General features: G+C 43.7%; 1 protein-coding gene across 1 annotated transcript in view; it reads right to left on the bottom strand.

The window, feature by feature from the left end:
- SYCP2 (synaptonemal complex protein 2) overlaps positions 1–12,508 on the bottom strand; it is a 113,043-nt gene that overhangs the window by 60,200 nt on the left and 40,335 nt on the right. The window contains exons 10-12 of the mRNA XM_083150084.1: positions 11,625–11,783; positions 3,265–3,463; positions 2,011–2,228 (exon numbers count right to left, since the gene is read on the bottom strand). Of these exons, the coding sequence (XP_083006210.1) occupies positions 2,011–2,228; positions 3,265–3,463; positions 11,625–11,783 (576 nt within the window). The remainder of the gene's footprint in view (positions 1–2,010; positions 2,229–3,264; positions 3,464–11,624; positions 11,784–12,508) is intronic.

Raw genomic sequence — 12,508 nt, 5'->3', positions numbered from 1 at the left:
AAAAATGAAATTTTGAAATTTCACCTACACTTTTAATTCCTGTGAAACACCTAAAAATGCTGTTTTGAATACTGTGAGGGGTGCAGTTTTTGAAATGGCATCATTTATGGGGGTGTCTCACATACAAGTCCCTCAAAGTCACATCAAAACTGAACTGGTCCCTAAAAAAATCAGTGTTTGAAATTTTCTTGAAAATTTGAGAATTTGCTATTCATATTTTAAGCCTCCTAGTGTCCAAAAAAATTAAAAGTAGGTTGAAATAATGATGGAAACATAAAGTATACATATGGTCTATGTTAGTTATTAACTATTTTGAGTGGTATGATTATTTGTCTCACAAGCAGAAAATTTAACATTTTGCAAATTGCAAAATTTTCAATTTTTTTACGACATTTTGGTATTTTTCACAAAAAAACACAGACTGTATCGACCAAAATTTACCACTAACTTGAAGTACAATGTGTCACGAGAAAACAATCTCAAAATCACTGGGATAAGTAAAAGCAAAAAAAGTTATCCCCACTTAAGTGATACATGTCAGATTTGAAAAAAAGGGCTCTGTCAGGAAGGCAAAAACAGGCTGCGGCGGAAAGGGGTTAAAAGGTAGTGAAGCCAGTGAAAACTTTGCTTTATGACAGATCAATTTATACAAACTTTGTTTAATGCTCAAAATGTAAAAAAAAATGTTTATATAAAATTACCCGCAATCTAGGTGTATAAAATGTAATGGTTAGAAATACTGCTTCACAGCACTGAGGTCATGTGTTTGGTTGCCACCATGGCTCTAACTGTGCAGAGTTTGTATATTATCCCCAAATTTGCGTGGGTTTCCTCTGGGTACTCCGGTTTCCTCCCACATTCTAAAAACTTACTGGTAGGTTAATTGGCTCCCGACAAAATGAACCCCAGAATGAATGTGTGTGCGTGTACATGTGGTAGGGAATATAGATTGTAAGCTCTACTGGGGCAGAGACTGATGTGAATGTTCCAATATTCTCTGCACTGTGGAATATGAGTGCGCTATATAAATAACTGGTAATAAATAAATAATAAAATAAATGTTTATAAAAACAAATGCATTTTGCGTTTAGACCTAGGTTCCATCCCCAAGATACTACAGCATCTCATTATGGTGTGAAAATATTCCAATACACAGAGAAATCTGATATCCAAAAGACTTCTGGTCCCAAGCATTTTGGATACAGGAGACATAACCTGTAATATATAAAATGTTTGTTACCAATCAAAAAGCACTGCATCGAAGCAAGGTGGTACAGAGGCAGGAGATGATTAGCAGAGAGGACAGGAGGTGGTATATGGATGGCAAAAAGGACAGGGGGTGGTAAATGGATGGCAGAAAGGAAAGGTGGTAGATGGATGGCAGAGTTTACAGAAGGTCGGAGTTGTATAGCAGAAAGGGGAGGAGATAGACACGAGAGGACAGGTGGCGGGAGAGTATGGCAAAGAGGACAAGATGTGGGAGATGGATTGCAGAAAGGACAGGATGTAAGAGAATGATGGCAAAGAGGGCAGGATGTGGCATAGTGATGGCAGAGAGGACAGGTGGTGGGAGAGAGGAGGCAGAGAGAACAGGTGGTGGGAGAGAGGAAGCAGAGAGGTCAGGATGGGGGAGAGGGATGGCAGGGAGGACAGGTGGTGGGAGAGGGATGGCAGAGAGGACAGGTGGTGGGAGAGGGATGGCAGAGAGGACAGGTGGTGGGAGAGGGATGGCAGAGAGGACAGGTGGTGGGAGAGGGATGGCAGAGAGGACAGGTGGTGGGAGAGGGATGACAGAGAGGAGAGGATGTTTTTTAAAATAAATAAAAATATATACAAAAAATATCATATTTTTTCCTTAAACCCAATAATTTTGGGATTGAAATTCATAAGTGTGACATCTCTCCATAATCGCTTATGCACTTACCCTAATACAAGTGACTACATAAGGATAGAAATATACCGCACAATATAATCAGTAAAATTGTTCTAAAAGAAATTAAGTTATTTTACCAGAGATAAATGGCTGGGAGGTGGGGATAATGATTCCTGATCAGTCTCATCATGTTCTTTCCCAGTCTTGTGTGACCGGTCACTGCACTGGTCCCAATGTGTGCTAATATTCTTCGTGGATGCTGAAATGTTGAAAACCTTCTTCGGAGTCGCTTGTAGAGGAGAGGCAGACAATGAGGGGGAATACTGAGTGACCATTTCTTGTCTGGATGGTAATTCTGTACGGAAGGTGAAAACAGTTTGATGACATACAGTACAGTAATTTGGTTTCATTTTCTACATAAAATTTTGCACAAAAAATATAACTAATTCCAAAGAAAAATAATGATGACTGATCCTTTTAAAACAATGTGAATTTAGTATCCCTTTCCAAGCATTCACTATTGTCCTAAAGGACAATACAAAAACTGTGAGAGGTTGGTGCCTTACACATACAATTGGAATAAGGAGGGATACATGTACTTAGTGATGCTTTAAAAAGCATATGACCGTAAATAATTAGCTTCCAAAGGTGTAAATGTGTCCATCTCTAAATCAAGTCCATTGCTCGACTTTTCGAACTATTAATAAATTAATGGCATTGTCTAAAAAAAAAAATAATTCTGTATCTGGTCAGATACATTTATGGCAGGGGGGTACATTGTTAGGGTGCCGTATGACTCACCGACACTCAGGAGCCAACAGTCTGAATCCTGACATAAAAAACACCTAAAGCAAAAGGCTGATTGGGCTCAAAAATTTAAATATCAAACAAAAATAATTTCATTTAAATGCACACACTGATAAATAGGTTTACTGGCTGCTCCCAATGGTAATCTGATCTTTCAGGCTCCTGGCAGTGGGGATCCTGATTCTGGAGAAAGAGTTATACCATGCCCCTTTGTTGTGTGTCTAACAGCTATAGAATTACCTCCGCAGATGGTTAAGTCTGCTGCTGGTTATTGGAATATAGTGGGAATCCCACACCATTTTTTCCCTTATAAAACTTTTAAAATGATATTTTATTAAGACAAAAATCTACTTTTATTTGCTTGCTTGAGTAGTTGTTATATCTATATGTAAGGGCAGATAAAACAAACATACATGCGCATATACAGTATAGATTATTTTTAAACATCAATATAAAGGCCATAATCATAAAGAACCCTTATTATACAGTAAACCTAAAACTAGCTTACAGTATATTGCTTGAACTGGTACCATTCAAAATATTTACATGTAATGTTAGGGTTAAACTGAGGTATTTGTTCTCACCTCTAATCTGTTCAATAGAGTCGGGACTTGAGCAATCGGGAGATGCAGCAATTTTCTTGTACACAGGCTTTGTCGTCTTGCTAGTATCTGATTTGTTCTCAGTTTTTGATGGGTTCTTACAATGTTTTTTGGAATAATAATTTTCTGGTTTCTTCTGCGTTTTTATAGATGGTGGTTTCTTAATTGTTTTTAATACAACCTAAGAACAAAAAATAATGCTTCAAATTAGAATCCAGCAAAAAAAGTCATATTGCTCCACAGCTTCTAGCCTTTTTGATAGAAAGATCGTGGAATATAGATTCAGAATGGCAGAATTTACAAGGGTACAAAAGCAGCATCCCCCCCCCCCCCCCAAAAAAAAAAAAAAAAAAAAACCTAAAAACCTCAGTTACTCCTGGCAGACAAACCTCCCCAGAACCACCCTAGGGAAACTTTAAACCCCCTCATCAAGGAATTTCACAGTGCACAACTCTTCCTGCATGCACTTTGAGGGCACCAGCACGAATGCCACTGGAAAGTTCTCCATCCCCCAAAACTCAAGTCAGTCCTTTAGACCATGTCCACTTTCCCCATCTATATAAATACATTAATACAATATTTGAAATGGACAAATGGAATATATATATATATATATATATATATATATATATATAGAGAGAGAGAGAGAGAAAGAGAGAGAGAGAGAGAGAGAGAGAGAGAGAGAGAGAGAGAGAGAGAGAGAGAGAGAGAGAGAGAGAGAGAGAGAGAGAGAAATGTGTGGTTCAGAGTGCGCTACCAGAAATTAATCCACAATTGTAAAAAACTTATTAAAATTTAATGACACAATGCCAACATTCGGCAGCATATAATACATAAAAACTTTTTACAGCGTGTGTTTGTCAATTTCTTAGATTTGTGTTACTTCTGTGATGAAACAAAGGCCAAACGCGTTTCGTCAAAAATGTTGACTTCATCAGGGGCTTACAGGCAGAGTTTGACAATCGAATGACACTGTAAATTCAATATGAACAGTCATAAATCAATCTCATGACAAAAAAGATAAACATTTAAGCTGAAGGAAAAATGAGAGGAGGAGAGGAGGATGGAAAGAGAGGACAATAGTGGAAATTGATAGGCCATAATTTGTATCATAAAAGACAAAAGTTTGTGAAGTTGTGATGATTCAATTTACAAATATATCTTTACAGAAAAATATATAGTGGACATATAATTTGTGAACATAAAGTTAAAACTCTATTCCAAAAAACTCTATTCTACCTTATATAAAAAAAATAGTTTTTTTGTTTTCTCTTTTGGTGGAGCACTCATATACTTAAGACTACTCACGAGGATTACTAATCTTCTATTAAGAGAAAAAAAAATTCTTTCCCACTTATAAAGGTGGTCAACTTAAATAAATTCAAGGTGTATCTTAACTTTATGTTCACAAATTATATGTCGACTATATTTTTTTCTGTAAAGATATATTTGTAAATTGAATCATCACAACTTCACAAACTTTTGTCTTTTATGATACAAATTATGGCCTATCAATTTCCACTATTGTCCTCTCTTTCCATCCTCCTCTCCTCTCATTTTTCCTTCAGCTTAAATGTTTATCTTTTTTGTCATGAGATTGATTTATGACTGTTCATATTGAATTTACAGTGTCATTCGATTGTCAAACTCTGCCTGTAAGCCCCTGATGAAGTCAACATTTTTGACGAAATGCGTTGGGCCTTTGTTTCATCACAGAAGTAACGCAAATCTAAGAAATTGACAAACACACGCTGTAAAAAGTTTTTATGTATTATATGCTGCCGAATGTTGGCATTGTGTCATTAAATTGTATTACATTTTTTACAATTGTGGATTAATTTCTGGTAGCGCACTCTGAACCACACATTTCTCTATCTCTAAACTTCAGGTCCTGTCTAACAGGGGACCTTCAGAGGTGCCGCAACCCTATAGGTGTGAGCGGTTGGGGTCCCTGTTTTTTTATATATATATATATATATATATATATATATATATATAGCAAACAATTAATTCAAACTGTCTCAAGCGCTCTTTATTCCTGCTGCTGTTTAATCCAAATAGGAAAGATGTGCTGGAAAAATAGGTTAAGAAATTTTGTATGTGACGTGCAAAGTGGATGCTTCTAATCTGGATAATAAAAAAATAAACGGTCACAGATTTCTTTATAAGTAACACAGTCTCTTTATTTTAAAAAAACAAACCAATAAAAATAGAAAAAAATTATGAAAAAATTGATTCACATATGTGTAAAAAACAAATAAGGGGATTTTTGGTCCTTACCTGTAAAATCCTTTTTTCAGAGGCCAAGGTGGATGCTGGGAAATGTGGGGTATTCCGGGGCTGGAGGTCCGGGCACCAAGGAGTAGAACTTCTTTTGGCTAGTGCAGCCCCAGGCTCCGCCCCCTAATACCCCTTCCTGTCCTCAGAGACCAGTTTTTAACTTAACAAGCCGAGGAACAGGTATAGGAGAGGGGAACCATTCAACTACATGAACATTCAACCATCCGAACAACTAAACATTGTTAACTATAACTTACTAACTGCAAGATTGGAGCGATAGGGCGGGCGCCCAGCATCTACCTTGGCCTCTGAAAAAAGGATTTTACAGGTAAGGACCAAAAATCCCCTTTTTTCTTATGGCCTGCGGTGGATGCTGGGAAATGTGGGACGTCCTAAAGCTGTGTCCCTAAGGGTGGGAACGCTCCCGAGCTGCACTGAGGACACCTCTGCCAAAAGCCTCATCGGCTGAGGCGAAGGTGTCGAAACGGTAAAATTTGATGAACGTGTGAGCCGAAGACCACGTGGCTGCCCTGCAGATGCTCTCCGCCGAGACTCCTGCCCACAGGGCCCACGATGCCCCCACAGACCTGGTGGAATGCGCCCTTACCGAATGAGGTACTGGCCTTCCCGCCAACAGGTACGCTTGTCTTATGGTGGACCTTAGCCACCTGGCCAAGGTGCACTTTGAAGCGGGCCAACCCAGCTTCCGGGCATCAAAGAGGACAAATAGGGAATCAGACTTCCGTATTGACTCTGTTCTGTTCACGTAAATGTTGAGGGCTCGAACTACATCTAAAGAAACGTCCCTTTCTTGTGAGTCCGAAGTGGTGGTAGTAAAAACTGGAACCACGATTTCCTGATTTATATGAAATCTAGATACGACCTTTGGGAGGTAGTCGAGTCTAGTTCTGAAAACTGCTCTATCTTCATGGAAGATAAGTAATGGAGGTCTACAGGAGAGAGCTCCTAAATCTGAGACTCTGCGCGCCGATGTGATGGCTAGCAAGAAAGGAGTCTTAAGGGTAAGCCATGACAGAGAAACTGACTCCAAAGGTTCGAACAGGCCCTTGGTCAGCCGTCTCAGCACTAGTGTGAGATCCCATGGACTTTCTGGTGGACGTATGGGTGGCTGTAGGTGGAGTGCTCCTTGTAAGAACGTATGTATTGTGAAGATGTAGCGATTTTCCTCTGGAAAAGAACCGAGAGAGCCGACACTTGAACCTTGAAGGACGAATGGCTCAACCCCATGTCCAGGCCTGCTTACAAGAAACCTAGGACTCTGTCCAGTTTATATATTCTAGGGCTAAACCTCCTAGGTTCGCACCAAAGAAAATACTTTTGCCAAATCCTATGGTACACCTTTGCTGACGAGGGCTTCCTTGCCGCTAGCAATGTTTTGAGGACTGTAGGTGGAAAGCCTCTTTTCCTCAAGACCGACTCCCCAACAGCCACCCCGTCAAAGCCAGCCTGGCTAAGTCCGGGTGTAGGCACGGTCCCTGTGATAGAAGGTCGGGCCGGAGTGGCAATGGGAATGGAGGTGCCCTGGCCAGTTGTAGCAGGTCCGGGTACCATGATCGTCTCGGCCAATTCGGGGCCACTAGGATCATGGTCACCTTCTCCCTCTTGAGGTGTCGAAGTAGACGGGGAATTAACGGAATTGGTGGAAATGCAAATACACTTTGAAATGGCCAAGGAGCCGATAGGGCGTCTACCAGACATGCCTGTGGGTCTCTTGTTCTGGATCCGTACAGAGGGAGTTTCTTGTTGTGCTTTGAGGCCATGAGGTCCACTTGTGGGGCTCCCCATAGGTCTACTAAGGTTGTGAATGTCTCTGGATGGAGAGACCATTCCCCGGAGTGAATTGTCTGGCGACTCAGGAAGTCGGCTTCCCAGTTCAACACCCCGGGAATATAAACAGCCGACAGGGCGAGTAGATACTTCTCCGCCCATAGGAGGATTTGAGTCACTTCCCGCATGGCTGCTCGGCTCCGGGTTCCCCCTTGGTGGTTTACATACGCGACCGCTGTCGCGTTGTCTGACTGGATTCTGACTGGTCTTCCGTGAAGAAGAGTCCCTAATTGGTGAAACGTCCGGTAAATGGCCCTTAGCTCTAGGATTTTTATTGGTAGCTTTGCTTCTTGGGGTGTCCACAGGCCCTGGAACGACTGGTCCAGTGTCACGGCTCCCCAACCCTGTAGGCTGGCATCCGTTGTCACTATGACATAGTTGTGACTTGCGAAGGACTTTCCCTTTCTTGGGTTGTCTGACAGTAGCCACCATTGGAGGGACTGTCTGACTTTGTCCGATATCGTGAGGAACTGTCTTTTTAGGTCCATGTGTGATCGATTCCACCGAGATAACAGGGCTAGCTGTAGTCTCCGAGAGTGGAACTGTCCGAATTCCAGCATTGGGAAGGCTGATACCAATTTCCCTATCAATGTCATGCAGAGGTGGACAGAGACTCTGCGTTGCGCCAGAAAGAACTGGATTTGTGATTGTAGGTCCTGTATCTTGTTCTGGGGAAGAAATACCTTTTGAGCTTCCGTGTCTATCAGTGCCCCCAGATGTATCATGGAGGATGATGGGGTCAAGCTGGACTTCCTCCAGTTGATTATTCAACCGTGAGATTGGAGGAGGTTGAGAGCAATCTGTAGATGATTTTGAATTTCCTCCTGTGATTGCGCTACAATGAGAAGATCGTCTAGGTAAGGGAGAATCCGAATACCTAGAAGGTGTAAGCGAGCCGCCATCACCCCCATGACTTTCGTAAACACCCGGGGGGCTGTTGAGAGCCCGAACGGGAGAGCACGAAATTGAAAATGGCGATCTAAGATTGCAAACCTGAGAAATCTCTGATGTTCCTGTTTGATTGGGATATGCAAGTATGCATCTTGTATGTCCAGGGAGGTCATCAGATCCCCTGGTTCCAGAGCACTGAGGATGGAGCTCAGAGACTCGATTCTGAATTTGGGTACTCTCAGGAAGACATTCAATCTCTTGAGATTCAGTATAGGTCGAAAGGACCCATCTGGTTTGCTGACCAGGAATACATTTGAATAGAATCCGGTCCCTCTCTGTGATTGTGGAACCGGCATGATCACCCTTTGTTTCAACAGGGTTGAGACAGCCATCTCAAGGGCTGCAGCCTTGAGGGAGACCTGTTGTGAAAAATTGTGTTGGGGGCCTGGAGCAAAAGGTCAGAGTATAACCGTGCGATATTAGTTCCAACACCCAAGAGTCCGATGTGGAACTTAACCAGGTCTCTGCAAACTCCAGAAGGCGGCCCCCCACCCACGACACCTCTTTGGTGTGCCCGGCGTCAGGCCGCAGGCTTTTCAGGCTGCTTCGGGGTCTGACGACGAGCTGCCCATCCCTGTTTTGGCTTGGACTTCTGTGTCTTTTGAAAAGACTGCTGTGACCTTGTTGGCCAGGATTCTGTATAATTGGATCTGGCCCTACTGGAGGGACGAAAGAAGCGAAAGGCCTGCTGTTTTGGTTTAGTGGCTCCTGTGGGCAAATATTCCAGCATCCAACACGCCATCACTTAGGTAGGAACTCGCCTCCCTAATATTGTCCACCAAAGGAAGTAACTCAGATCTTTTGGTACCAGACTGTAGACCCTCCATTAGAGCATCTGCCCAATGTGCTATAGCTCTAGTTGTCCATGCGGCTGAATAGCTAGGCAGCAGAGCTGCCCCTGCGTTTGAATAAATGGATTTGAGAAACTGATCCAGCTTCTTATCCACAGGGTCTTTTAAGGATGTTACATCTGGTATGGGCAAAGCCGTAGCCTTGATTAGTCTGGTGACATGGGCGTCTACCTGAGGGGGGTCGTCCCATTATTTGTGGTCCCATTATTTGTGGTCGTCTGCTAGAGGATAAAAAGAAGGGATACGCTTTGATACAAGGAATTTCCTATTAGGATGTTTCCATGCTTCTTCAAACAGGTTATCCAACTGCTTTGACTGAGGGAAAAAAGCAGTGTCCTTCTTTTTACGCTTGAATACAGGTTCAGCCTCTGGCCCTTCTGCAGAGGATTGTACCTCAGGCTCCTTTATCTTAAAAGTGAGCCGTATTAACTTAATAAGGCTGTCTACTCTGGCCTGGGACATATGATCATCAGTATCAGTGTCCACATAATCAATTGCATTAGGGACAGCCCCGTCTTTATTCTACTCAGAGGTATCATCATCTGTATCCTGTAAGAGGGGCTGAGACGCCTCACGTCTGGGTGGTCTGTGAGTGACAGATCCTGACAGAGTATTTTGAAGAGAGGATGAGACCTGCACCAAACCCTGGACTGACTGTGATAGCCCTGCTACCCAGGAAGGCTCTACTGGCTGGGGTTGGACCTGAGGTGCAGGGGGAGCAGCGGGGTTGCGTGACGCTGCCAGCTGAGAAGCCAGTTCCCTCATCGCAGAGGTCCGGTCTGCAGGGAACATCCACAGTGGGCTGTGAACTAGGCCCCGGCTGAGAGCAACGGTCACAGAGGCCTGCGTGGTTCTGCTCAGCACTAGCAAAGTTTTCTTTGCATACGGTGCATGTATATGCGCGCAGCGCTGGAGCGGGACCAGACCTGCGGGATCTCCCTGAATCCTTTGCTGACATGACTTGTGTGTGTGTGCGCTAAGCAAAACAACTGGAATTACCTACGTACACCAGTGATATTAGGTATGAGAGACTGTATCAGTCACTAATAAATGAATAAGTAAACTTATACTGCGCTCCTTGTCAGGCCTACAGAGAGAGATGTGGCATAAAAACACTCACATCAAAATTAACATAACAAACTGTTGAAAATAAAAAAAGACAGATAAAATACACTGCAGTATATCACAGTCTCCTCCCAATCCACACACAAGGAATCGGCACTTTGCTTCCAACACCTACACCATATAAGTGAGGTGAGGATAATACAACCTGTCACTGATAACAGTGGAGGTAAAGGGGGGCGATTTCTGATGCTCCTCTCTGTCTGAAGCCAGTCAGCAAGTGAGCTAAAATGGCCCCCGCTGTGAAGGAGGGGGGAGGAGAGGAGCGCTCTCGGCGGGAACCCAGGACATTGCCACGAGCTTGAGGGCGGAGTTATATACAGCTCCGTCCCCTCCTGGAACCACCAGCTAAACCCACATACCGTGGGAGCTGTTATGCTTTTCACCTAATCCCTGGTGGTCTAGCGGTTTCTCAGCATGAGCTGAGTACTGCTGCCAGGCCCCCGGTGGCGCCCCCCCCCCCAGGCGGGAAGCCGCTTACCTGAGCTTCTCCTAGCCGCGGCGCCCTCCAAGTGCTTTGAGGTGTCTGGTGCGAGCGGCCGAAAGGTCCGTCCACCAGACGCCGGGAGATGCTTCTGCCGTCAGACGCAGCAGCGCTGCGAGTCTGACGCAGATAGAGAAAAAATAATAATAAAAAGAAACAAAAAAAACTAAGTTTAAATAAGGGCTAACAATGCCCTCTCCTTAGCGTGGTGCCTGCTCCTCAGAGCACCAAGGAAAAAACTGGTCTCTGAGGACAGGAAGGGGTATTAGGGGGGGCGGAGCCTGGGGCTGCACTAGCCAAAAGAAGTTCTACTCCTTGGTGCCCGGACCTCCAGCCCCGGAATACCCCACATTTCCCAGCATCCACCGCCGGCCGTAAGAAAAAAAACAGTTCCTTGTCTCTGTGAAGGGGGGCAGGGGTTTCTCTCTCTCCTCCCCTGCTAGGCTCAGCTGGGCAGAGCAGGGAGCGGGCTGCACGGCTCCGGCACCCTTTGATGTCCTGGCGCTTGTGCTCCACCGGCTCCGCCCTCCGTCCAGCTGATGCAGGTACAGATGATCGGTGCTCAGATTTTGCTGCTCATTGTGCACCTAATTATGTACAGAGCATGGAATCTGGTCTTGCTGGCTGTTGGCTGGCTCTCCCCCAGAGACCATACAGTGCATTGTAGGAACTGGTGTTCAACATCTAGGTTCTCACATTTTATTCATTAAAATAAATACAATAAAAAAAAACAAAAAACAACGTATATAGTTATGCAGAAAGATCAACCATATATAATTTACAATTGCTACCTGATTTTTGCGCACCTCTTTCCTGCTTGCTGGGCTAGGCTCCTCCTCGGACTCTGAATCAGAATGCTCTCTATAGTTTTTCCTCTTCGCAGTTGCTCTCTGTGGTCGCTTGAGCTTCATTTGCTTAGTATGCTCTTTGGCATCCTCTAGGTCTACATTTACATCACATGGATCCTTTAAGTGAATAAAACTTGTAAATAATGTACATGCTGGCTTATATATAATACAGTTCTTCTAACACATGCAACAAATACACTACATACTGTATTTCCAGTTTATCTAATAAACAGTTTATAGTTTTATTTAATTATAGTGTACCATTACGTGAGTATGAAAATCCTAATAAAACAGGGGCTTTAGTGAATGCTCTCAAGCAGTACTTAAAATTATTCTGGGTAATCACAGTTTTCACAGTTCTCATAATTATTTATGTAAATGGCCCTAAAAACCAATGCACCACCAATGATTGCTGAACTTGTACACTAACCCATACATTATCTCAACCACCTACCTTTATGTCTAAAGTAATATCTCCCAACTGTACAGATTCTAAATGTTCAGAGATACAGGATGTCAAATTATTTTCAAGTTTTATTTTCCAGCTGAGAAATTTGATAATCAATATAAAACATACTTGCCTACTCTCCCGCATTTAGCGGGAGTCTCCCGGTTTTGCACTCTTCCTCCCGCTCTCCCGCAAAGCCATCCGTTCCTCCCGGTTTTTGTGCCATTCCCCCCCCCAATACGCACTGCGCATGCGCCCGCGTCATATCTCGGGGGCGTCGCCCTAGTGCGCGACGTCATTCAGCATGCCGGGTACCGCGCGGGGCTGTGTGGGTACCCGGCAGCAGCAGCAGCAGAGTGAGCGGAAGCTGGGAAGCGCAGCCACGGACGGAGCA

This window comes from Crinia signifera, chromosome 6 (assembly GCF_055691185.1).
Source record: "Crinia signifera chromosome 6, ASM5569118v1, whole genome shotgun sequence".
Lineage (NCBI taxonomy): Eukaryota > Metazoa > Chordata > Amphibia > Anura > Myobatrachidae > Crinia > Crinia signifera.
This window is presented reverse-complemented; position numbering and strand designations above follow the sequence as displayed.